We start from the raw sequence: 27,058 nt of genomic DNA, 5'->3' as shown, positions 1-27,058 counted from the left end.
TTTATATAAAGAAAAACATTTATTTACCCTTTCTTAAACACCATGGGAATTCTCCTCCACACTTGCATCCTAAATATACAGCACCAAACATCAAGGCAAACCCTGAAGCTCACGCTCCAAACTAGAAGAGCCCAGCGACACACTGCACCCAACAAATACTCTGCACAAAAATCCACTCAATGTAAAAAATAAACACATGGAAAAATATGTGAAATACCCTGAACACAAGAAAATTAACAAGAATGATAGTCAAGGATGGGTATAAGACAAGACATGGCCTTGAGTATCTTTCCCCATCCAATAAACACAGCGATTGGAAGGTACTGAACTCAACCAGGACATAAGCCGTGAGGCAGGATTCTGAGCCCTGGGCACAGAAGGCAGTTCTCCCAAAGCGTTAAAGGTGCACGCTCCCTCCCCCAGTGTGGCTCATTCCCTGAACTTGGGCAATTGTGTGATTGCTGGTGAGGTGGCTTTAGAGATCCAAAGCTGACCTCACTATATGGGCAAGGGGAAAGGAAAGACAAAAGTGGAATGGAAGGACGAGAAATATTCAAGTCCCTGTGTTTCAGATCACACTTAAGTTCTCTATGAAAATCTTTGTTGTCCATCTCCAATTGGGGATACATGAGGTTTGCACCAAACTGCTAGATCTGTTTACGAAGAAATGTCCACTCCTTGAACTGATTGCCACTCCCACCCAGAATATTTAGGTTTGAGTGTCATTGAGTAATGTTCACAGTTCTAACGCCGATAGCAGGAGAGTTGATCCCAGGACCATGTAGAAGGAACAATTTTGAAAAGGAGAAACTCGGGACCAATAGCATTAAAGAGAGAATAGAGAGAGGGAAAATTCAATCGGGAACAAGGTGAGTTATTTAACATAACAGAGTTGAAAATGTTTTCTTCCAACGTTGTGTTTAGAGGGTGCCTGCTTTGGGAAGCTATAGAAAGTTTGTTTTCTTGTAAAATATTCAGAGCTCGTCCTTCACAAGCTGTTCATTATCCTCGTCGGTTTTCAGTTTGAGTTCATCTGGAGTGATTTTCCCATCATTATTTCGGTCTTGATTCCCAAACATGTCCTTTATCAGCTTGACAGGATCATCGGTGGGTGAGAGACGGCCCTTGCCTTGATCGACCTGTGTCATGATGTAACTAGAAAACTGTCCAAACAGAGCACAAGGAAAGTTAAAACCCAGAGTAACCCAGGGCAGGGCCTTACCACAAAACTAATATAGAATGGTCTCCTTTTGTGTTGTAACCGTTTGGCCCATGAAGTCCATACTGGCCCTCTGAAGGAGCAACTCATCTAATGACACACCCCAGTCTTCTCCTTCTAACCCTGCACATTCTTCCTTTTCAAATAATAATCCAATTCCCTCTTTAACACCTCCAATGATTCTGCCTTCGGAAACTCGTGTAGTTAATTCCAGTTTCTAACCACTCCTCGAATTGAGGGTTATACCAGATAATCCTCAGGGGTGGTACCAGGGGATTGGAGAGTGGTGAATGACATGCCCCTGTTCAAAAAAGGGAATAGGGATAACCCTGGGAATTACAGGCCAGTTAGTCTTACTTCGGTGGTACGCAAAGTAATGGAAAGGGTACTGAGGGATAGGATTTCTGAGCATCTGGAAAGACACTGCTTGATTAGGGATAGTCAGCACAGATTTGTGAGGGGTAGGTCTTGCCTTACAAGTCTTATTGACTTCTTTCAGGAGGTGACCAAGCATGTGGATGAAGGTAAAGCAGTGGATGTAGTGTACATGGATTTTAGTAAGGCATTTGATAAGGCTCCCCATGGTAATCTTATGCAGAAAGTAAGGAGGCATGGGATAGTGGGAAATTTGGCCAATTGGATAACGAACTGGCTAACCAATAGAAGTCAGAGAGTGGTGGTGGATGGCAAATATTCAGCCTGGAGCCCAGTTACCAGTGGCATACTGCAGGGATCAGTTCTGGGTCCTCTGCTGTTTGTGATTTTCATTAATGACTTGGATGAGGGAATTGAAGGGTGGGTCAGTAAATTTGCAGATGATACGAAGATTGGTGGAGTTGTGGATAGTGAGGAGGGCTGTTGTCGGCTGCAAAGAGACATAGATAGGATGCAGAGCTGGGCTGAGAAGTGGCAGATGGAGTTTAACACTGACAAGTGTGAGGTTGTCCATTTTGGAAGGACAAATATGAATGCGGAATACAGGGTTAATGGTAGGGTTCTTGGCAATGTGGAGGAGCAGAGAGATCTTGGGGTCTATGTTCATAGTTCTTTGAAAGTTGCCACTCAAGTGGATAGAGCTGTGAAGAAGGCCTATGGTGTGCTAGCGTTCATTAGCAGAGGGATTGAGTTTAAGAGCCGTGAGGTGACGATGCAGCTGTACAAAACCTTGGTAAGGCCACATTTGGAGTAGTGTGTGCAGTTCTGGTCACCTCATTTTAGGACGGATGTGGAAGGTTTGGAAAAGGTGCAAAGGAGATTTACCAGGATGTTGCCTGGAATGGTGAGTAGGTTTTACGAGGAAAGGTTGAGGGTGCTAGGCCTTTTCTCATTAGAACGGAGAAGGATGAGGGGCGACTTTATAGAGGTTTATAAGATGATCAGGGGAATAGATAGACAGTCAGAGACTTTTCCCCCGGGTGGAACAAACCATTACAAGGGGACATAAATTTAAGGTGAATGATGGAAGATATAGGGGGGATGTCAGAGGTAGGTTCTTTACCCAGAGAGTAGTGGGGGCATGGAATGCACTGCCTGTGGAAATAGTTGAGTCTGAAACATTAGGGACCTTCAAGCGGCTATTGGATAGGTACATGGATTATGGTAAAATAATGGAGTGTAGATTAATTTGTTCTTAAGGGCAGCACGGTAACATTATGGATAGCACAATTGCTTCACAGCTCCAGGATCGATTCCGGCTTGGGTCACTGTCTGTGTGTCTGTCATCCTCCCAGTGTATGCGTGGTTTTCCTCCGGGTGCTCCGGTTTCCTCCCACAGTCCAAAGATGTGCAGGTTGGGTGGATTGGCCATGATAAATTGCCCTTAGTGTCCAAAATTCTATGATGATCTAGAGATAACCATCTCTACTCCAAGGAAAACCATTCTAATGTCTCCAATCTATTGATGTAATTAGTTCCTAATCCCTGGAAGGATTCTCATTAATCTTTTCTACACTCAAGGAAAGGCTTTCCCAGAGTGTGGCATTCCGAACTGAACACAATACTCCAGCTGAGGCTAAACGGGGTCTAAATGAAAGATCATTGACTGAAATGTTAACTGTTTTTCTCCACAAATGCTGCCTGTCCTGCTGACTATTTCCAGCATTTTTGTTTTCATTTCAGTTTTTGCAGTGTTTTGCTTTTGTACAAAAGGACGAACCAATGTTTTATACGGGTTTAACATAACTCCCTTGCTTTATTAATCACACTCTCAACCTGGTCCTGCCACCTTCCATTATATAATAATAATAATCTTTATTATTGTCACAAGTCGGCTTACATTAACACTGCAATGAAGTTACTGTGAAAATCCCCCAGTCGCCACATTCCAGCGCCTGTTCGGATACACGGAGGGAGAGTTCAGAATATCCAATTTACCTAACAGCACGTTTTTGGGGACTTGTGGGAGGAAAGGCTTGAGGCTTTTCCCCAGGGTAGAGGAGTCAAGTACTAGGGGGCATAGGTTTAAGGTGCGAGGGGAAAGGTTTAGAGGAGATGTACGAGGCAAGTGTTTTTTTTTTTTTTTTTTACACAGAGGGTAGTGGGTGCCTGGAACTCGCTGCCGGAGGAGGTGGTGGAAGCAGGGACGATAGTGACATCTAAGGGGCATCTTGATAAATACATGAATAGGATAAGAATCGAGGGATATGGACCCAGGAAGTGTAGAAGATTGTAGTTTAGTCGGGCAGCATGGTCGGCACGGGCTTGGAGGGCCAAAGGGCCTGTTCCCGTGCTGTACTTTTCTTTGTTCTTTGAAACCAGAGTGCCCGGAGGAAATCCACACCGATATACATGTACATCCTGTGCTCCTGCAATCCTTTTAGAATTGTATCCTTTATATTAAATCTCCATTTTCTTCGTACCAAGGTGATTCACCTACTTGAATACTCTGCCCATTTCAACCTGCCTATACTTGTGAATAAAAGCAAATTCTGCAGGTGCGCACACTCTCCAACACCTTCACACCCTTCCCAGAGTATGACACCCAGAACTGGACTGAAATAAAAACAGAAAATGCTGGAAAGACTCAGCAGGTCAGGTAACATCTGTGGAGAGAGAAACAGAGTTAGTGTTTCAAGTCCATCTGACTTTATTTTAGAGCTGAAGGGGGTAGAAATGTGATAGATTATATGGTTGGAGAGTGGGGGGTGGAGAAGCATAGAGGGTCAGAGACTGATTGGTGCTAAGGAGAGATTGACAAAGACATCACGGTTACAAGATAACGGGAATGTTAATGGGAGCATTAAAGACTAATGAAGATGCTGATGGTAGCATAAACGTAAGATAGCAGAACGTGTTAACAGAACAAAGATTTGTGCTCAGTGATTGTCCCTTTGAAGTTCTGCAATATTCTCAGTCGACAATGCTTTCAAGTTTTATATGATTCGCAAATTTTGAAATTTTACCCTGTAAAGAGAGGTCTAGGTCATTCAATCGAATCAGAATAATTAGGGTGTGGTGAACATCACTATAAACCCTTCCTCCATTCCTCTGTCACTCAGCCAATTCTGTATCCATGTTGCTATTGTTCCTTTTATTCCATGAGCTCTAACTTTGTTCACAAGACTCCTGCAGCATTTTCTAAAATGCCTTTTGTACGGCCATTTATTTATTTTTAATTTAGCGTACCCAATTCATTTTTATTTCCAAGGGGCAATTTAGTGTGACCAATTCACCTAACCTGTACATCTTTGGGTTGTGGGGGTGAGGCCCATATAGACATGGGGAGAATGTGCAAACTCCACACGAATAGAGACCTGGGGCCGGGTTCGAACCCGGGTCCTTGGCACTGTGAGGCAGCAGTGCTAAACATTGTGCCGCCCCTGGAAGTTCATTTATATCACATCAACAGCATTAACCTCGTCCACTTCTCGTTAGTATAGTGGTTAGTATCCCCGCCTGTCACGTGGCAAACCCAGGGTTCAATTCTCAACCCGGGGTTGTTTCTTTTAAAATAGTCATAATTATTAGTATTAGTCAGGAAGTGCATAGAAGGCCAGACAAGCGCTGTCATCATGTCTCAGGAAATCGGCAAGCAGTGGGAAGTGGGGCGATTCGAAAAAAGCCAGCCAGGCGGAGCTGAGAGAGGCTTGGACCGGGCAGCAACGGGACCGGCCAGCGAGGGTGAGAGGCGCAGAGATCAGGCCAGATAGCCAGAACCAGGAGGACAAACGGTTGTCTAGAGTCGAGGCCCAGCCCAAGCAAGAGTCGAGATTGAGCAGAGCAGCAGTTGGGAGGAGCGAAGAGGGCCAGGCAAGCACCAGTAGAGTGTCTTGGGGAATCTGGGAGCAGTGGTCAGCAGGAGTGGGACAGCTCGACCAGGGGCCAGGCAGGCAACAAGGGAGAGAGTGAGACGGCTGAGCTGGACAGTGAGGGCTGGATTTTGGGGGGGGGCCCTCACCCAGGGGGTCAGAGGGGCTGTGTGGCCCCCAAAGGTCTACATCTGCCTCAGGGAATAACAGATTGCAGAGTTTCTCCTGCCATGTTTGATCAAGGGACTGAGGTGTGAGAGGAGAAAGAAAGTTAGAGGAGTCAGTAAATCAAAAATCAAATCATGGATACAAATCAAAACAATTACTCTGGCGCTGTCCAGGTCACTTTTATCCAGTTTCGGAGGACTGAGTCCCGTTTCAGTTACTCTACCTTAAAATAAAAACATGTCAAACACCCAGTGATTGGAAATTCTTTCTCCCTTCACTGAGAAACTAGATTCAAGATGAATAAACATGTTATCTGGAGACTCGAGATCGGTTCTAGATTCTTCAGAATACTGGAAGACTTGCAGTCTCTTTCACAGTTAGAAATTGGAACATTTCTATCCCACCGAGCAGGGATTGATTGTGGGTCAATTAATTCCCTTCATAAAATAAGTCACACCCTATGCTCACTGACTAACATTGGGTCCTGGTCCAACAAGCCTTTTCTCAACTTCATTTTCAATTCTGTAAATGGCCACGACTTTCCCAATCTGTAATCTCCTCCAGCTCCATAAGCCCCGAGAATTCTGATTTGTTCTTTTGTTTCCAATATCCTTCATCCCACCATTAACGGCTTTACTTTCAGTTGCTTAGACTCCTAAATTCTGGAATTTCCTCTCCAAATCTCTCTGCCTCAATCCTAACTCTTTGACCCCCCCCCCACAATCCGTGTCAAGGTTTGGTCTTATGATGCTCTTAAAGCACTTTGGGAACCCTATGGGACTATGTTCAAGATCATAGAATTTACAGTGCTGAAGGAGGCCATTCAGCCCTTCGGGTCTGCACCAGCCCATGGGAAGAGCATCCACTTAAACCCAGGCTTCCACCCCATCCCCATAACCCAGTAACCCGACCTAACCTTTTGGCCACTTGGCAATGTATCATGGCCAATCCACCTAACCTACACATCTTTGGACTGTGGGAGAAAACCGGAGCACCCGGAGGAAACCCAGGCAGACATGGCGAGAAAGTGCAAACTGCACACAGTCACCTGGGACCCTGGAGCTTTGAGGCAGCAGTGCTAACCACTGTGCTGCCTTGCCACAGGGTCCCTGGAGCTGTGAGGCAGCAGTGCTAACCACTGTGCCACCTTGCCACCCGGGTCCCTGGAGCTGTGAGGCAGCAGTGCTGATCACAGTGCCGCCTTACCACCCGGGTCCCTGGAGATGTGAGGCAGCAGTGCTAACCACTGTGCCGCCTTGCCACCCGGGTCCCTGGAGCTGTGAGTTAGCAGTGCTGATCACTGTGCCGCCTTGCCACCCGGGTCCCTGGAGCTGTGAGGCAGCAGTGCTAACCACTGTGCCGCCTTGCCACCCGGGTCCCTGGAGCTGTGAGGTAGCAGTGCTGATCACTGTGCCGCCTTGCCACCCGGGTCCCTGGAGCTGTGAGGCAGCAGTGCTGATCACTGGGGAGTCAATTAGTTTCTGCAGATGAAAGCTGTTAATCAATTCATGTTGCATAAAGGGATTGAGAGCGATGGAGACATTCGTAGATCCATTTGAATCACACCAGGCTTAGGAAAACAGCATAGGAATGTGGCAGAGGTCAGAATTGAAAGTGATTACAGTAGATGTGCATGGAATGTGGCAGGAGTTGGTTTAGTCACATTTCATGTTGTGAACCAGGGTTCCATTAGTTGTGAAGAAACTGCTGCACATTACCTCTTCAAATAGGATCTCTCCATCCTGGTTGCTGTCAAGCTCCTCATGAAGTTTGGCTGGTGCTTTATCATTCCAGATGAACAGGTAACCCTCTGGAACCCCTGGCTTCATTTTCAGCAGTTCAACATTGAACTGCATCACTGCACTGCCTGGCACATTTCCAGCTGTGGGTAATAGGACAGGAGGAAAGAAGACAAAAAAAAAATCACTCCAAAATGTACCCTGTGGTCGACATTTGAGCAAGGAGACAAACATCTCAATCTAAGAACACAGACAGTAAAGGATCTTCTACAGCTCTGAACATTGGATTAGTATCACATTTCAAAGGAACACTGAATTGGGGGGGGGGGGGGGGGGATCAGGATTGGATGGGTTTTTGTTGGATAAGGAAGGATAGAAGGTTATGGACTCAAGGTGGGTAAATGGAGTTTAGACACATATTAGGAAAGAACTAATAGAATGGCAGAACGCCCTGGAAAATGAATAACCTGTTCCTTACATTGAGCAGGCAGAATGGGACAAGGGATTCAATGGAAAGTAGCAAGTCAGAATCACATGACTCTGCTGAACAAGGCTCAATGTACAAACATCAGGTAAAATCACAATGCTGGACATTAACTTCAGGGAGGGTAATGTAGGATGAGCAAGAACGTGAAGAACAGTATTTATTCAGGGTTCGTGGGCATTGCTGCATTTATTGCCCAGCCCTAGTTGGCATGGCTGTCGTCATGAACCTCTGAGGGTGGGTTTGACATAACCATATGTCTTGTTGGTAGTTAAGATCTTGGTGGGGGTATGGAGTCGGGTGTAAGTTCAGACCTAATAAGGACACAAAGCTTCTTTTCTCAAAAGGACCTTAATCATTTGGAGCTAGTCCAGCATGGAGGGGGAAATTGGTTTTCAGATGGGGGGGGGGGGGGGGGGGTCTATCCGACATGGAATTGTGTGTGGACGCACAGGACTGGAGGACTGCCCAAACTCAATTTCCTGTGATAACAGGTCAGGTGTAGTGTGTAACCAAGTTCTATAATGACCGAGATTCAGCTTTCCTCACCTCCCTTCTCTCCATGACCAAGATGTGGTGGAATCGTCAAAATTCGTTTCTCTCCAACGCACATTCCAAGCAAGCCTTGATTCAGTCCTGCAATCGTTTTGGAGGAGCCCAGGATTAAAGTTGGAGGAGCGTCATAATCATAGCTAGAGGAATAATAGGGGGCGGTGGGAAGAGAAATTTCTTGCAGTTAAAACTTCAGCAATTCCTTTGTTAGGAAAAGCTGATATCAGGAGTAAAGTACTGTTGACAATCAACCCCAATCATGTCTATTCCCTTAGCGGAGTGTTGCCCCACCCACTCAATCACTTCAGAACCAAATACTCTTGTTAACCCGGATGGTTGCTCGGATATCTGGCATCGGTATAATACTACCCTCCTTATCCCAGGGGTGAATGTGAGCCAAGGCAGACAGACAAGCTGTTTGACATCGCCGCAGTGGATCCCATCAGCCAAGCCCTATATCTGTCTGCCCCCAAATCCACACACCCGCCCCTTCCTGTAGATGAATCTTAGTGAGAATTCGGTCTGATCGTTATTCTCCCAAACCCAGTCAATGCTAAACCTCAATTCTAACATCGCACATGGTATAACTATAGAGCTGTTGCCATTGAGTCAATTAATCTCGGTTGTTATTTGGTAATTTGAAATATTTTTTTTCTCCTCGAGTTTCCCAAATCAAAAATAGCTGATCGGCCGAATCCAAAATCCACCCGTGCAGGATGGAAGGGGCCTCAGTTTAATGTCCTATACAAAAGACAGCACCCTGACAGTGCAGTACTCCCTTAGTGCTGCATTGGAGTATCAATCCAGATTATGTGCTCAGGCTGTACTGGGCTGGTTTAGCTCAGTTGACCTGACAGCCGGTTTGTGATAGAGAGCGAGTACAGCAGCATGGGTTCAATTCCCGTACCGGCTGAAGTTATTCATAAAAAGGTCCCTACTTCTCAACCTTGCCTCTCGCCTGAGGTGTGGCAACCCTCAGGTTAAATCACCACCAGCCTCCCAATCAAAGGGGAAAGCAGCCTATGGTCATCTGGGACTGTGGCCACTTTACCTCACTGGGTTTTGTCTATCACTGTGGGCAAGGACTCTGGAATGAGGATCTGATGTGTGAAGACTCCATTGCATTTTGAGGGAATATACATCAACTATTTAATACTCTCGGTCATACAAACTTGCATTGTCCCCTTTTGCCCCATTCCCATCTCAAATAATAACTTTGATAAAAAGCTGTATGACGTACGAGGTGTAAAGCTGGGTACCGTCCAGGAGAGAGGCAGTGTAATGGTATGTCACATAGTCATTTATCTGGGACATCTCATTGCAGGCATCTGGCTTGAAGTAGGATTGGATTTCCACTTTGTCCTTTGGATTGTGGAAATCGATGATGTGAACATGAAAGACGAGGACAGCAGAGGGTGGAATCGTATTGGCTGCAGATCAAAATCCAGACAGAGTCAATCCACAGGACAGAAGAACTTTGTAAAACATAAAATCAACTTTATTCAGCAGATACACCCATTGCACCATTGAGACACAAAGGAATTCAGCGGAGAAATAAGGATTAGGAAGAAAGGAAGACGAGAGACATCTATCTCAAAGTATTTTACAGCCAATGAAGTACTTTTTGAAATGTAGTCACTATCGTAATGTAGGAAAAGCAGCCGCTAATGTGTGCACAGCAAGATCCCAAAAACTAAGCCAGAAAATAAGTGATCTGAGCAGCATGGTGGCGCAGTGGGTTAGCCCTGCTGCCTCGCGCCACTGAGGTCCCAGGTACGATCCTGGTCCTGGGTCACTGTCCGTGTGGAGTTTGCACATTCTCCCCGTGTTTACGTGGGTCTCAGCCCCACAACCCAAAGAGGTGCAGGGTAGGTGGATTGGCCACACTAATTTGCCCCTTAATTGGAAAAAATTGGGTACTCTAAATTTATTTTAACAAAATATAAGTGATCCAAAGATCTACTATGGTGATGTTGAGGGACAAAGTTCTCCTGCTCTTTGAAATACCCGAGTTTGCATACACCCAAGATATACACCAGCAATCTCTGGATTGCCTATTGAGCGAAGGCCCACTTGATGAAATAGAGCCATACAGACCAGGTGGGGTTGGCATCATCTCCAAGTTAGCCTGGAATTCCTTCGTCCCACGAGTCAGTTGGTTTTTCAATTATATTAACGCAGGAGTAAGATTTCTGGATGGTTTTTAAGCCTCTCTACCCCGTGCTGAGGCCAAAAGTACATTTCCCTTTCACCTGTGTACTGGCCCAACCCACTCAGCACAAACCAGGCTGAAACCAAAGGAATTTCCATTGTATTTGGCTCAACACCACATCAGCAATCACCAAGACTTTCACAGTCCCTTTAAATGAGGATATCTTTTGTCATATACTGTCCGAGGGGATTGGATTATGGGGGGAGGTGAGGGAGCATGTGTATTGGGCATGTTCTCACTGGAAGAAATTGAGGGGTATTGAGAATGCTGTTTTAGGATTCTTAAAAAAAAGACGGAATAGGTACTGTTCAGCATGACAAACTATTTGACTGTTTCAATAATAGACCCAGAGGATACAATCAACAACCAACAGTAGATAATATTAGTGAATTCTAATGCATATTAAAGACTGCTGAAGGAAAGATAACATTATAGGATATGAGGCATGGTGACTGGTTTGTGCTCAGGTGGAGCAGGGGGTGGGTCAATATCTGGTTCCCAAATCCCTCCATCATTGGGTCTGTTGTAGACTCATTGATGGAGATAGATCATGGTGATTGGTCAGTAATACCATTACCACTGGATCATGTGACTACCCAATGGTAGATCTCGATCGTCCAATAATTCCCGACTGTCTATGGTATTGTTCCTAGTTTGGTTATTTGGGGTTTGATTCCAATAGTTAGCCACTAACTCTTGCCCTTTACACAGACTCAGGTAGGTGAGGAAGTGGTCTAAAGACATCCAGGGTCAAGAGAAGCTAATTACTGGTGCTGTTCAAAATTCCTCTAAATGGACTCTGTATTCTCTGTGGAGAACACATACCAGTTTGACAATCAGAGAAAACTGCAACAAAAACAGCAACAAGCTATCTGTGTTTTCTCTTCTTCTGTAGATTTGTCAGTTATGATTTTAGTATGACAACAACTTGCATTTAAATAACACCTTTAATATAGTAAAATGTCCCACTCCAGTCGACATAGGGACATAGATTCAGGACATAGATTCAGGATAAGGGGCAGGAGATTGAGAGGAAAATCTTTTTCACCCAGAGGGTGGTGGGAATCTGAAACTTGCTGCCTGAAAGGGGATAGAAGCAGGAGCCCATACAACATTTAAGAAGCGTTTCGAAAGCAATAGCAGACAAGGCTATGGACCAAGTGCTGGAATATGGGATTAGAGTGGATAGGTGCTTGATGGCTGACACGGACATGATGGGCTGAAGGTGCTCCTTTTGTGCTGTAAAACTCCTTCAGTAACATTATTGCTGACATTGAACCAATAATGAGATGTTTGGACAGAAATGAAAATCTTGGTTAAAGGGATAGATTTTAATGAATGTTTTAAAAAGAGTAAAGTGTGGCAGAGAGATTGAGAGAGGCCGAGGGAGCAGAGATAGAGGAATGCAGATATCTAGGAGGGTTGTTAGAGATTACAAAGATAAGGAATAGAGAGGCCAAATCTCAGTGCGGCTGGAGTGAAAATGTACATTTCTTACCAACACCATCCTCCCCGTAGGCCAAGTGCGGTGGGATAATGACGCGCCGTCTCTCTCCCAAACATGCTCCCAGTAAACCTTGGTCTACCCCAGGAATGACGAAACCCATCCCGATGTAAGTATCATACGTATTGTTCCGTGAGTAACTGGGTTAAAAACAAATTTAGAAACACTGAGTATTTTGTCAAATATGACAACACCACAAGAGGCTTCTGCGAGTTTGATCAGTACCAGGTGGTGACGCCATTTCAATTTCTGCTTCAGTTACAGATGTTAAGCTGTGGAATCAACAGGAACGGAGCTACATTGACATCAGCTGGAGAACTATCCCCTACCTCCTCCTCGATGAAACATGCAGCACCCACTGTTCTATCCACCAGGGAATTACAATTATGGCCCCAGTCTGTATCCCAGCCGCCCAATGAAAAAAAGCACAAAATGTGGACAAAGATGGACAGCGGTCTTTGCTGATCATCGATTGGAGAGTCTTGTTGGAAAACATCTGAATCTGAACCCGAGGCAAAGGCAGTTCAGAGTGAGAAGTGCATACATGTCCAATAGCCGGCCGATACACAAGTGTCCAGGCATTGCACATGAAGAGATTACGCTGGGACTGACCGGCAGACTTGTATCCCAGCATAAGCCAGCACCAGGGAATTGGCCAAGCGATAGTTGTTGACTATCTTTCTTGGTGCCATTGACCTGTGCTGCCCCTTTGCCAAGATGTTTTAGGAGCTTGGTACCCAATAAATTAGATCATTCATAGAGGGGCAAAAAATGTTTTCGAAAGTTAGTAAAGACACGAGGGGGGCATGGTGGCATTGCTGCCTCACGGCGCTGAGATCCCAGGTTCAATCCTGGCTCTGGGTCACTGTCTGTGTGGAGTTTGCACATTCTCCCTGTGTTTGCATAGGTTTCGCTCCCACAACCCAAAAATGTGCAGAGTAGGTGGATTGGCCACGCTAAATTGCCCCTTAATTGGAAAAATGAATTGGGTATTCCAAATTTATTTTAAAAAAAAGACACATACAAAATAAAATCTCCTCACTGCCCTCCCTCACCCCTCACTAACCCCCCTCCCCCCCCCAACCCAACCCCTGCTCCAATTGCAATAAACCAACTCAAACCCAAACCACACTACCTGCTCCCAAGGGGCGTTTACAGGCCAGACCGAAGGTTCCCAGCTCACAGCCACGAAGCCCTGTGAACTGCTCAGTAACAGACCGCCCAAAAGCTCCTGGGAATGCAAAGGTGAAAGGTCAAAGTTCCATCAGAGCCAGAATCTTCCAGAGACCTGCAGGAACCGAAGGTTCTAACATTAACCCTTTAGACCCTGCTGTTTGTGTATATATTCACACAATAATCACAAACAATTAGTTTAACAAGAACCATATAAATATTTACAACTACAGGGTAACTTGCATTACCTGTCGCATTTTGTTCATCAAATTCGACATGTTAAAACTTCAGCAAGATTTTTAAATAAATTCTTATTCGGAGAACTTGTTACTCAAAGGGTTCAAATCAATATTTTAAGAAAGGTGCCAGTTCAGGGTATCTGGTTGTGTTGGGCCTGTAAGTCCTGCACGAGGTACACCATTGTCAGGGTGCAAAAACCCTTTATTAAAATCTGGTTCAGTCACCAACTAACCAGTCAGTGTGGGTGCCCCCCGGCCTCCCCCCCCCCCCCCACCCCCCGGCCTGTGCCGGGCCAGGTCCAGTTTAGCCATATTTAACCCAGCATTCCGATCTATTCTTTACTCCCCTGTTGTGCCGGCTGATGAGATTTAGGTGAGAAATAGAAAGCAGCAGCATCATTGCTGGGCTCCGTTTCTCTCTCGTCCCAATTGATTGGGGCAGCAGCAGCTACAGAAAGTAGGCTGAGCGAGGGAAACAGGACACATCAGATATCCATGTGCATGGGTTTTATTTTATTTTAGAAAAAAACAAAATAATTTAGCACTGCAAGAATAGCCATGACTTCGGTCCCTGCTCTCGCAATCACACCTGCCGATGAGAGACTCAATTATTCACATCACTGTGCAATTTCTGCTTTATGTGGAAGATGTTGGTCAGTACCAGGACCACCCCGACCAAGCGATCGGCTGTAACTCATTGGGTCACCTCAGTTCGAAAGAAGACTGTGGGTTCAGATCCTGCTGATACTTCAGTACTGAGCGAGTGCTGCCCTGTCAGAGATACCATATTTTGGATGGAATGTTAAAGCTGAACCAATTTACCCTCTCGGGTAGATATAAAAAATTCCATAAGGTGGCACAGTGGTCAGCACTGCTGCCTACAGAGTTGAGGACCCGGGTTCGAATCCCGGCTCTGGGTCACTGTCCGTGTGGAGATTGCACATTCTCCCCGTGTCTGCGTGTGTTTCACCCCCACAACCCAAAGATGTGCAGGGTAGGTGGATTGGTCATGCTAAATTGCCCCTTAATTGAAAAAAATAATTGGGTACTCTAAAATTTAAAAAAAATAAATAAGATTCCATGGCAATATTTGAACAGCTAGTGACTCCTGTAATTAGTTATCCCACAAGCAACATCACTAAAATAGATTAACTGATCACCAATTGTGGGACCTCACAGTGAAAATTGACTGCTGCATTTCTTACATTTCTTCTTTATCAATATCCACGGAGTCATTTTTATCTTCCGTCTCAAGAAACCATTGATTGATGGTGATGTTGAATTATACAGGTGCTCAATCCTGATCTGATACCTCACTGATTAGGTCCCCTTCATGTGAATCATTACCACATGGATTAGGATTCGAGAAGGTATCTCACTACCACATACTCAAAGATAATGTGTCCCTCTTCTCGGTGACACCCAGAATCTGAAAGTGAAACACGTCCACCAACACTATAATTTTAAAATTCTCATCGCACAACCTTCTTCAGCTCCATCCTCCGACTCCGCAGATCCAATTCTGGCCTTTTGGACATCCCAGATTCCCATCAATCCACCTTCAGCTGCTTGGACCCCAAACTTTGGAATTCTCCCATAACCTGTGCCACCTCCCTCCTCCTGTACCAGGTTCCTGAAAACGGAGATCTTTGACTGGCCCGGTGCTGGATCTCTTTTTAACCTATGTTTTTAAAAAGGTGCAAATAGATATTGCTGAAAGGTCACCTTTAGGGGAGCTTGTTGGCGAATAATCATCAGTTTAACTTGTCCCCTTTACCAAATATATCCCGAGAAGAGTAACGAGGGAGGTCTGTCTGAAGGTACACGTTTTGCTGCAGAATATTTTTGAGCATATCTGTCAGCACACGTCTGCTCCTCACAGACAATATAGAGAAAACAGCAAGTCACCACAGGCCATTTGCTTTTCTTTCCTCATTTTATTAACTCGTGGCAGCAAAATGTCAGCACATCTGCAGAGGGAGATTGAGTGGATGAAAGAGGCTGGCATGGATTTTGAGAGATTAGTTAATTCCCATTGCTTTAGTACACACTCCAGTGGCTACATTCAGTACACATTTTCTTTTTAATGGTTCTTTCTTAAGAAAAGGGTGCAGAATATGTTGCCCATCCCTAATTGCCCTGCAGAAGGGGGTGAATAGCTCCCTTCTTGAGCTGCTGCAGTCCATGTGGTGTAGGTACACGCACAGTGCTGTTAGGGAGGGAGCTCCAGGATTTTGACGCAGCGACGTCAGGGTGATGAGTGACTTCTATCATCATAGAATTTACAGTGCAGAAGGAGGCCATTCGACCCATCGAGTCTGCACAGGCTCTTGGAAAGAGCACCCCCCCTTAAGCCCACACCGCCACCCTATGTACTGTGTGTACTGTTCTATGTTGTATTCCTGTAACCTTACCTAACCCAAGGGCAATTTATCATGGCCAATCCACCTAACCTGCACATCTTTGGACTGTGGGAGGAAACCGGAGCACCCGGGAGGAAACCCACTCAGGAATGGGGAGAATGTGCAGACTCCGCACAGACAGTGACCCAAGCCGGGAATCGAACCTGGGACCCTGCAGCGGTGAAGCCACAGTGCTAACCACTGTGCGACCGGGCCACCAGGTATTGATCTCCCCTACATCTGCTGCCGTTGTCCTTCATGATGAATCATCAGGCCGTTCGGCCCATCGATTCTGCACTGGCTCTTGGAACGAGCGCCCTACTCAAGCCCGAGTCTCCACCCTATCCCCGTAACCCTATTCCCGTAACCCTATAAATGATGGCAGTGATTGTTGATTTGGAAGGTGCTGTCTAAGGAGCCTTGGTAAGTTCTTGCAGTGCATCTTGTACATAGTACACATGGCTGCAACTGTGCACCAGTGGTGGATGGGTGGTGATCAAGCAGGCTGATTGGATGGTGTTGAGCTTCCGAGTGTTAATAGAGTTACACTCATCCAGGCAAGTGGAGAGTATTTCATCACACTTCTTACTTGTCGATGGCGACGAGGTTTTCTTACACTAATGCAAAGTACTGAGCTGCCTGGGCTGATGTCTTTCCCTTCAATGAAAACCGGATGTAAAGTTCTTGTCGGATGGCCTGATTTATATTACAAGAACACTTGTAGCTAAAGCTACAAATGATTTATTAACATTAACTGTGGATCAAATATATACAAAATAACATGAATAATAATATGAACATCCACAAGCAACCTCTCTCACAGCTCCCTAGGCAGTCTGAGGTCACCAGACTCTAACATTCACTTATATACCACTGAGACTCCTAGTGGTCAATCAGTGAATTACAACACAACCACTAGGTATCACTACACGGATTCCTTTAGACTCCAGATAGAGTTAAACTAGACAACTCCTGACCAGAATGACACCAAGGAAAACTGATCACTCACCAGATACTGAATTCCAGCTTCAAAAGCACATCAACAACCCGCAACATAATAAATCACCTCATTGGTTACTCTTTGTAAGAAAACCCAGAGGAGATGATGACCTACCATTGTGACCTTTCCATGAACTGAAACTCAGGATGGACAATGAATATGAAAACTCTCTTGTTATTAACCCATTCCTAGCTGCTGTCCAATACAGCAGAGCATTGCGCTCAACATTTACAGCAAACTTCCTCGTGAGGATTAATTGTCGAGGGTTCTCCCGGTGGTATATTCTGGTCTTTATTTTTTGGGGGCAAAGCAGTTCAGAGGTCATTGACTAGTAAAAAAAACCCAGAAAAGAAATATTTCCGTTTCTACAGCACGGCTCATTGTCTCAGTTCAACTAAATGAGGAACTTTTGAAAATTATAGACACTGTCTTAATGAAGAAAAAGCAGAGGTCAATTTGTACACATTAAGGTCCCACAAACAGAAATGTGATAATCACCAGAAAACCATTTTTTTTTTTGGAAAAAGAAGTGATGTTGGTTGAGGAAATCGGGAAAAACCTGTATGTTCTTCAAAGTACATATAACATCCAGCCGAAAAGTAAGTTAGGCTGTGCTTTGATGTCACATTGGAAAAGCCAACACCTCTGACAGTGAGGCACTCCCTCAACTCTAAAGTAGGAGTGTCCATATAAATTATGTGCTTACGTTTTGGAATAGAACTTTATCCCCTGGCTTTTTGACTCAGGCAAGCGTGAGCCAATGGTGTTTAATGTTTAATGGCCAGCTGGAGTTAGTTGGCGAGGTATTTGGGCAGTATAGCGGTTACTGTTAGGTATGTTACAGTCCTCAAAGATGATTCTGTTGAGAAAGGGAGGTGCTGTGGGAAAATCCTCTGGGCTGCACGGTTACCAATTCTAGCATGTAATTTTAAAAAGGTAATGATCAAAAATGTGTGTTTGAGAGCCCACCTCGAGTCAAAGAAGGTTCCATCCAACAGACTGCCATTGTAGTGATAGCGAATGAAGTCTCCAGACTCAATCTGTCGGGTGCAGTGCTCCGGCACGACCAGCTTCTCTATGGTGACTGTATCATTCTGGTTGTGCAGATCTAGCAGCAACGTATCAAACACCAAGCTGGCCTGGGGGGGGATGTCACTACCTAATGGACAGAACAGCAGGGAACTAAATTCAGATTGTTAAATGGTCAGAGGATACAAAATATCATTATGTGCTCAGGTGAACAATCCCTGCCAGGAGGCAGACAGAAACCCAACAGACCCGCTCCTAATTCACAGAATGGAATCAATGAGAGGAGAGTTTGGGACTCTTCTGAACCTCCTCTTGTTCACACAAAAACTCCACCCCCTAAACATATGATTCACTATAATTTTCCCATCTACTTCCACCAGATCAGTCAGTTCCAGAACTTCAACCTGAAGAGCTTTTAAATAAACAAAGCTTCAGGTCAGGTGATCATTTTGCTTACATCTTCCTTTTTGCAACCTCAATGCTGTCCTGCATTGTGGCCCCTTGACCCTCGACCTCAATGCTGTCCTGCATTGTGGCCCCTTAACCCTTGACCTCAATGCTGTCCTGCACTGTGGCCCCTTGACCCTCGACCTCAATGCTATCCTGCATTGTGGCCCCTTGACCCTCGACCTCAATGCTGTCCTGCATTGTGGCCCCTTGACCCTCGACCCCAATGCTGTCCTGCATTGTGGCCCCTTGACCCTCGACCCCAATGCTGTCCTGCATTGTGGCCCCTTGACCCTCAACCCCAATGCTGTCCTGCATTGTGGCCCCTTGACCCTCGATCTCAATGCTGTCCTGCATTGTGGCCCCTTGACCCTCGACCCCAATGCTGTCCTGCATTGTGGCCCCTTGACCCTCGACCCCAATGCTGTCCTGCATTGTGGCCCCTTGACCCTCGACCCCAATGCTGTCCTGCATTGTGGCCCCTTGACCCTCGATCTCAATGCTGTCCTGCATTGTGGCCCCTTGACCCTCGACCTCAATGCTGTCCTGCATTGTGGCCCCTTGACCCTCGACCTCAATGCTGTCCTGCATTGTGGCCCCTTGACCCTCGACCTCAATGCTGTCCTGCATTGTGGCCCCTTGACCCACGACCTCAATGCTGTCCTGCATTGTGGCCCCTTGACCCTCAATCTCAATGCTGTCCTGCATTGTGGCCCCTTGACCCTCAACCTCAATGCTGTCCTGCATTGTGGCCCCTTGACCTCAATGCTGTCCTGCATTGTGGCACCTTGACCTCAATGCTGTCCTGCATTGTGGCCCCTTGACCCTCGACCTCAATGCTGTCCCGCACTGTGGCCCCTTGACCCTCGACCTCAATGCTGTCCCGCACTGTGGCCCCTTGACCCTCGACCTGTGCTGTCTTTCACTGCAAGGCTTTACTCTTCACCGAGTTTCCATCAATTTCGAAACTATTTTCTTTGTTCATTCATCCTGTGTGTGACTGGCCTTGGCACCTCCCCAATTACCAGCTGGTTGAAAACCTTAAGAGGTGAAGTTGCATCTTTTTTTTTAAATAAAAGAACTTGAGAAAAAACAAATCTCTTTGAGCCCGTTATCGTGGCATAACGGAATAGCAAACCCGAGCTGACTGCTCCTGTCTTCGTATGAGAATGTCAGGAACCATTCTGGACTTGTATAACTGGGTGTCTGCTGCAAATATTCCAGATTCCACACAGGAGCTGTCTGAACAGGAGATGGAGGCAGATGCAGAAACAATTATTATGGATTGGGATTGTGAGTGGGGGATGGAAACCACAGGTGAGAACAACAAAATGAGAGAAGATTCCAGGCAGACGGCACTCTCCCATCCCACGGTATAAGGGGTCAGGGAGTTGAAGTCCTTTAATGAGAAGCATCACAATCATTTTTTTTAAATTTAGAGTATCCAATTATTTTTTTTCCCAATTAAGGGGCAATTTAGCGTGGCCAATCCACCTACCCTGCACATCTTTGGGTTGTGGGGGTGAAACCCACGCAGACATGGGGAGAATGTGCAAACTCCACACAGACAGTGACCCAGGGCCGGGATTCGAACCCAGGTCCTCAGCGCCGCAGTCCCAGTGCTAACCACTGCGAAGCATCAAAATCATTATTGACACTCTGTACCCAGAGAACCTCAGGGCAGAGGAAAGCTGCCGGGCTGGTCACTGCTTATTCCTCCCATTACCCCATCTGATCTCAATCACCAACCAAAATAAACAGCAGGATAATATCAAGTCTTATGAAACCAAGATAGGTGGATGAAGCTAAGATACAGTTAACCATGATCAAAACTAATGGGGAAACAGTTAAGGGGCTGAATGGCCTCCTCTGTTCCCAAGTTCACCCCGGCTTTTAACAGTCAGATCCTTTGATTCACTGTCCGTCAGCTATTTCCCTCTGCATACCCACCCAACACTTGTGGGTAAGAGGTCATCGTCAGTATATTTCATTCCTGGGCTATTGTCCCCCAAGTCATTCTTTGCCCATTGAACTCAGATGATGAACGATTGTTAGCAGGCTATTTGACTGGCAAGGCATCACAGTTCAGCACAATCCTATCCTGACTCAATGTACCCATCATACAACAAGAATCACAGATCAGGAACAGGAGCCATGGATGATTCCCAAAGTTCCAGCTCAGCAACAGTAAAACCAATTTTAAAACCCTGGCCACTGAGATAAGCAGGGAACAGGGATCAAGCAGGTTACCTGAACACGCTAGACATCAGATCACTGAGCACAGATGATCCCAGACTAGGGGGAGGGGTGTTTTGCTTATACAGAGGAAGGTGCCGGTGGGGGAGGGGGGGCAGTAGGAGGTTAAACCCAACATTGGACGGGCTCCAGTAATGAAAACAACTCCCAGTGCAGATGCTCAGTATTGGAGATTTCACTTACCATATCCAGCTTCCCCATAGGCCAGAAAGGGAGGGATAGTGAGGATTCTCCTCTCTCCTACACACATCCCCAGGAGACCTTCATCCATTCCTTTGATTAAGCTGCCGATGCCTACGTAGGTGTTGTATGTCCTCATGCGATTGTGACTATGGGAGGAGAGGGAGAAAGAGAGACTGAAGAATGAGAAAAGGGAGCTGAGGAATCACTCGCCTCCCTCTGGAGGCTGGGGTGGGAGGGAAGAGAAGTGAGAGGATGGAGAAAAAAAGAAGGGAACTCGGGAGCGGGTGACACATACAAAAGGGACACCAACACTGGACTCGGACTTTACCTCGGAAACAAATCGACAGAACAGAGACGGGCCATTCTACCCAACTGGTCCATGGTCTTCATCTCCTCCCGGGTCTGCTCCAACTCCATCAACATTCCCTTCTATTCCTTTCTCCCTCATGTTTAGCAAATTTCTCATTAAAATGTATCTGTACCATTTACCTCAAACACTCCCTGTGGAACAAAAGAGTGAAAATGCTTCTCCCGTGTTGCAAATAAATGTTTTCCAACATTCACTTTCGGGCAGCGCAGTGGTTAGCACTGCTGCCTCAGCGCCTGGGACCCGGGTTCAATTCCTTGGTGACTGTCTGTGCGGAGTCTGAACTTCCTCCCCGTGTGTGCGTGGGTTTCCTCCGGGTGCTCCGGTTTCCTCCCACTGTCCAACGATGCGCAGGTTAGGTGGGGTTATGGTGCTACAGGGATAGGGCGGGGAGTGGGCCTAAATAGAGTGCTCTTTCAGAGGGTCGGTGCAGACTCAATGGGCCGAATGGTCTCCCTCTGTAATGTAAGAATTCTACAGTGGTTGGTGCCAATGTCGGCAAACCTGCTGAGGGTTTCCTACATTTCCCAATTTAGTTGGAAGATTTTAAAATAAGTCATTTACAAAATCTAACTTCCAGCCACCAACCAATCATATTTCACTGTGACTGAAAGTTCCCTCTTGGGAACGTCTCACTATTCCTGATTACAGACAAAAAGCACGGGTTTGGGGAACAGCAGGACAGACACAATGGGCCGAATATCCTCCTTCTGCGCTGTGCGTTTCTGCTCTGTCTGATCGAACTCGAGCCTGTGCCCTGGACTCCCCACACAGTGAACTGATACAATTCTCCAATTGTGAGCCGGTGCCAAGTGTGGCTCAGGGGTATGCACATGGGAAGAAAAACACTGAATGAATGTACAGTAGCTCTATAAATACTTTATTTAAAGGGCTCTTTCATTTAGTGCAGAGAAGCTGGAATAATAACCCTGTCTCTCAATGGCAATGCAAAGAACAGCTCTGAACCAAACTTGGTCACTTTCCACTGATGGGCTGCCTAAGTGGAGGTAGCGAGACGGGAACGAGGAATTCTTGGACACATTTTCTCATCCCCCCCCTCCCCCCACCCCATTCACAAAGAGCAACAGATCCTGAAGGCACTCCCAAGGAGCCTGTGATTGCAGCAACATGCTCAGAATCTTAAAGCTATATATTTTTTTTTTTAAATCAAAGAGTTGGAGATGATCCCAAGAGGAATAAATAAACTTAATGCCAGAGAAACGATATTACCACAGTCTCCAGGACACGGAGACATAGATTCAAGGTTAGACAAGAACAGCTGAAAATTGTTGTATGTGTGGCCTGGTTAACTCAGGAAGGCAGCAACATTTCAGACGGGGAGGAGGAAACTTTCTGATGGTTGGATAATGAATGATGTGAGGAGCAAGGTCTATAATCTCTCCATCTGGCCCCGAGGCTGAATACAGAGTGGTGGACTGGAGACGCTCTCTCCCACTCCTGTATGGTCTCTGCACTGAAGGGTTATCAGCGATTTCAGGGCTGGGAAATGGAGTCATTGTATACATTGTGTGATGTAGCTTTGGGTAATCAGTCACCTAGAGCTCGCCTGGTTTCTCTGGGATTTAGGAGGAATTTGCCAAAGATTCTCCTCAAACGGACTTGAATTTTGTCCCTTTACCTACCCAAGGAGTCAGCATTAAGAACTTGCTCCCGTACCAGCCTCCCCGGACAGGCGCCGGAATGTGGCGACTAGGGGCTTTTCACAGTAACTTGAACGAAGCCTACTCGTGACAATAAGTGACTTATATTTTGCACCCACACCCCTACCTCAGGATGACCCTTCATAGCCAATGAAGTACTTGAGGAATTTGACATACAGCCAGATCCCACAAACAGCAATGAGATCTTTAATCTATTCTAGTGATGATTATTTAGGGTTGGAACGTTGACCAGAACATTAACGGGAAGGTAGCAGCATCCCATGGCTTGCACCTCACTCACTCCTTATATCAAACACTAGGTTAAGACAACGACCACAGAGAACTTGATCCACACACAACCATAGAATTCCTACAGTGCAGAAGAGAGCCCTTCAGCCCATCGAGTCTGCACTGATCCTCTGAAAGAGCACCCTATCTATCCCCGTAACTCCACCCAACCTGCACACCGTTAGACACTGAGGAGTAATTCATCTAAGCTGCACATCTTTGGACTGTGGGAGGAAACCGGAGCACCTGGAGGAGACCCACGCAGACACGGGGAGAAAGTGCAGACTCCACACAGTCACCCAAGGTCGGAATCGAACCCGGTTCCCTGTCGCTGTGAGGCAGCATTGCTAACCACTGTGCCACCTTGTGCCACATGGGAGATTACAACACACAAGCAAACTGACCCTGTGCCACCCGAGAAACCTCCTTCACCTGGAATCAAAGAGAGTCCCATTCAGCAAAGTGCCATTGTAGTGATAGCGGACGTAGTCAGTGTTCTGCACTGTACGTTTACAAGCTGTGGGTTTGTACACAGTCTTCATTTGTACTTTGTCATCATGGTTCCAGATATCATGAAGAATGACGTCAAAGTAGAGGGTGGTATCAGGAGGGATGACATTTTCTGTGAAGAAGACAGGAATGAAAAAAAAACTGTAGAGAAGGCAAATACAGATACTTTATATCATAGCTTAATTCCCCCAAAATATTGCCCATCATTTGGTTGCCTCTGCTACTATCCTAGATTTGCAAAATAAGAGAGCGAGTTACAAAGGTCTTAATCACAGAGAAACCAGATCCTGTTCTCCCCAACAATGACACCCGACTTTCTAGTACAAATCCCCAGATAGTGAAGTGGGAGCGTCTAGTCCCCCTGCCCAGAGTGGAGGTAAAATTGGCCCTGAACTGAGATAAGCAAACGGAGCACAGATGGAAGACCGATCCTAGACTCAGTACAACAACAAAAAAAAGTGTGGTCATGACAGATATCAGGTGAATAACATAACTGAGAACAGGGCTGAATAGAGAAGGTTGAAACCCAAGAGAAGCACCAAGGGAAATTGAAGACAATGAGAGAAGCAAAGAGAGAGCATGAAAAGAGACTGGCAGCCAACATAAAAAGGAATCCCAAAGTTTTCTATCGGCAGACGAATAATAGGGGTGTTAAAAGGAGTTGTGCCAATTAGGGTCCAGAAAAGGCGATTTACACATGGCATCGGAGGGGGGGCATGGCTGAGGTACTAAATTAATGCTTTGCATCTGTCTTTACCAAAGATGTTGTGCAGGCCATTGTGAAAGTGAAAGAAATCCATACAGTTGATAAGGAGGTGGTATTGAATCGTCTGTCTGCAGTTGAAATTGATAAAGTACCAGGACTGGATGAGATGCATCCAAGGAAGTGAGTGAGTAAATTGTGGAGGCATTGGCCAGAATTTTCCATCTAATTTAAACTCGGGGTGGTGCAGAGGAGTGGAGAATCGCAATGGCTGCACCCTGGTTCAATAAAGTATGTAAATATAAAGACAGGCCAGTCAATTTAACTTCAGTGATAGGGAAGCTTCTAGAAATGATAATTTGGGAAAAAATTAATAGTCACAGGGACAAATGCAGGTTAATTAAGGAAAACCAGCACCCAATTATTAAGGACAAATTGTGTTTAACTAACTTACAGGATTTTTCGATCTAGCAAGAAGAGGATCGATGAGGGTAATATTGTTGATGTGGTGTACGGGGACTTCCAAAAGGCATTTGATGAAATTCTCCACAACAGACTTGTGGGCAAAGTCATGGAATAAAAGAGGAAGTAGCAGAATGGATATAAAATTGGCTGCGACTGAAATCAGACAATTGTGATTGATGGATTTGATTTCGAACTGGAGGAATGTTTATAGTGGAGTTCTCCAGGGGTCACCCCCTGCTCTTCCTGATATTGGTGTACAGGGTACACAATTTCAAAATTTGTGGATGATACAAAACTTAGAAATACGTGAGGAGGATAATGTGGAACTTCAAAAGGACATAGGCAGATCAGAACGGATGGACAAGTGGCAAGAGGAAATTTAAAGTGAAGTGTGAAGCGAGTCTCCAAGAACACAGAGAGAAAAGAGAAAATAAAGGGTACGATTTGAAAGGGGGCAGGACAGGTTAAGGTAGAGTGGTCAATGAAGCATAAGAGGCATAGAGTATAAAAGCAGGGAAGTTGTATTAGACGTGTATGTACATTGGGTCATCCTTAGTTGGAGTGCCGAATCCAGTTCTGGGTGCCATTCTTTAGGACGGATGTGAAGGCAGATGAGGGTGTGAAAAGATTTGGAAACTGGTTCCGGTAATGAGGAACTAAAGTTACGTAAATAGATCAGAGAATTTGGGTCTGTGCTCCTTGAAGAGAAGATTGAGAGGAGATTTGATAGAGGTGTTTAAAAACAAGAAGGGCCTGTATAGAGTAGATAGGGGTAAATTGTTCCCATTGATGGAAAGATCGAGAACAAAAGGGTACAGTAAATAAGAAGCAATGGCAACAAGTGAAAAATATATTCACACATGGAGTGGTTAGAATCTGGAACGCACTGTCTGAGAGTGTGGTGGAGGCAGGTTTAATTGAGGGAATTAAAGAGGGAATTGGAATTTTATCCAAAAAGGAAGAATGTGCAGGACTACGGTGGGGTTGTGGCACTGGGTGAATTGCTCATTGAGGGCCAGCACAGGTACAACAGGCTGAATGGCCTCCTCCTGTGCAATGAATATTCTGTGATTCAATAACATACAAGGTGACACATCTACCCACTCGACCATCGGGGAGGGGAGGCAGAAATCTTCTTACCGACTCCTTGACTGCCGTAGCCAAGGTGAGGGGGAATGACAATGCGACGCCTTTCATTCACACACATTCCTAAAATTGCTTTATCCATTCCTGGGATCAGGCGACTTTTCCCACTTGGACATTGAAGGTGTTGTTGTGGTCATAGCTGAGAGACAGGGGGGAGGGGGAGAAAAAAGATTAAGAATTAAATTTTTAATTACACAAAAAGCCCACTCCCGCACACTTCTCCCCTCCCAATGCTGCTCAACACAAAGAATGGTTTCTGGGTTCAATCTTTTTTATGGAGTGCATGGCCCAGACACACAGTCCCACCTGCCATTGCTGCTAAAACAGACAGGATTGCCCCCTTCTGCAACAGTGACGTGGCTTCATCCTGTAATGTTGCACTCCTCCTATTGCTCAGGTTTGAATGACCCCCATTTCAAGCACTGCTCCTCATTGGGTGTTGTGTATGTTAATGGGGTACGTAAAATGATAAGCACCAACTGGGATAGAGAATCATGGTGCTTGGATTAAACGGTGCAGATCTATAACGTGTGTCCCTTTAAATAAAACCTTGTATAAAACTTGGTTCCATTTCTATCTTCACCCTCCCAACTATAAAGGACTGGTTTAGCACAGGGCTAGATCGCTGGCTTTTAAAGCAGACCCAGGCAGGCCAGCAGCACAGTTCAATTCCAGCCTCCCCGAACAGGCGCCGGAATGTGGCGACTAGGGGCGTTTCACAGTAACTTCATTGAAGCTTACTTGTGACAAGAAGCGATTTTCATTACATTTCATTAGGGTGGCACGGTGGCACAGTGGTTAGCACTGCTGACTTATAGCACCAGGGACCAGGGTTCGATTCCGACCTCAGGTGACTGCCCATGTGGCGTTTGCACGTTCTTCCCGTGTCTGCATGGGTTTCCTCCAGGTGCTCTGGTTTCCTCCCACAAACTAAAGATGTGCAGGTTAGTTGGATTGGCCATGCTAAATTAGCCCTACGAGGGGTTATGGGAATATGGTGTTCCTTCAGCGGGTCAGTGTAGACCAGATAGGCTGAATGGCCTCCTTGTGAACTGTAGAGATTC

At 45.8% G+C, this 27,058-nt stretch overlaps 1 protein-coding gene across 1 annotated transcript in view; it reads right to left on the bottom strand.

Moving 5' to 3' along the window:
* The window catches only part of LOC119954522 (peptidyl-prolyl cis-trans isomerase FKBP10-like), a 102,926-nt gene continuing 75,868 nt past the window's right edge, over positions 1-27,058 (bottom strand). The window contains 10 exon segments of the mRNA XM_038779816.1: positions 1-1,163; positions 7,353-7,516; positions 8,407-8,549; positions 9,650-9,839; positions 12,120-12,265; positions 17,909-18,098; positions 20,855-21,000; positions 23,603-23,792; positions 25,989-26,093; positions 26,096-26,133. Of these exon segments, the coding sequence (XP_038635744.1) occupies positions 975-1,163; positions 7,353-7,516; positions 8,407-8,549; positions 9,650-9,839; positions 12,120-12,265; positions 17,909-18,098; positions 20,855-21,000; positions 23,603-23,792; positions 25,989-26,093; positions 26,096-26,133 (1,501 nt within the window). The 3' untranslated portion in view covers positions 1-974.

This window comes from Scyliorhinus canicula, chromosome 19 (genome assembly GCF_902713615.1).
Source record: "Scyliorhinus canicula chromosome 19, sScyCan1.1, whole genome shotgun sequence".
Taxonomy (NCBI): domain Eukaryota; kingdom Metazoa; phylum Chordata; class Chondrichthyes; order Carcharhiniformes; family Scyliorhinidae; genus Scyliorhinus; species Scyliorhinus canicula.
This window is presented reverse-complemented; position numbering and strand designations above follow the sequence as displayed.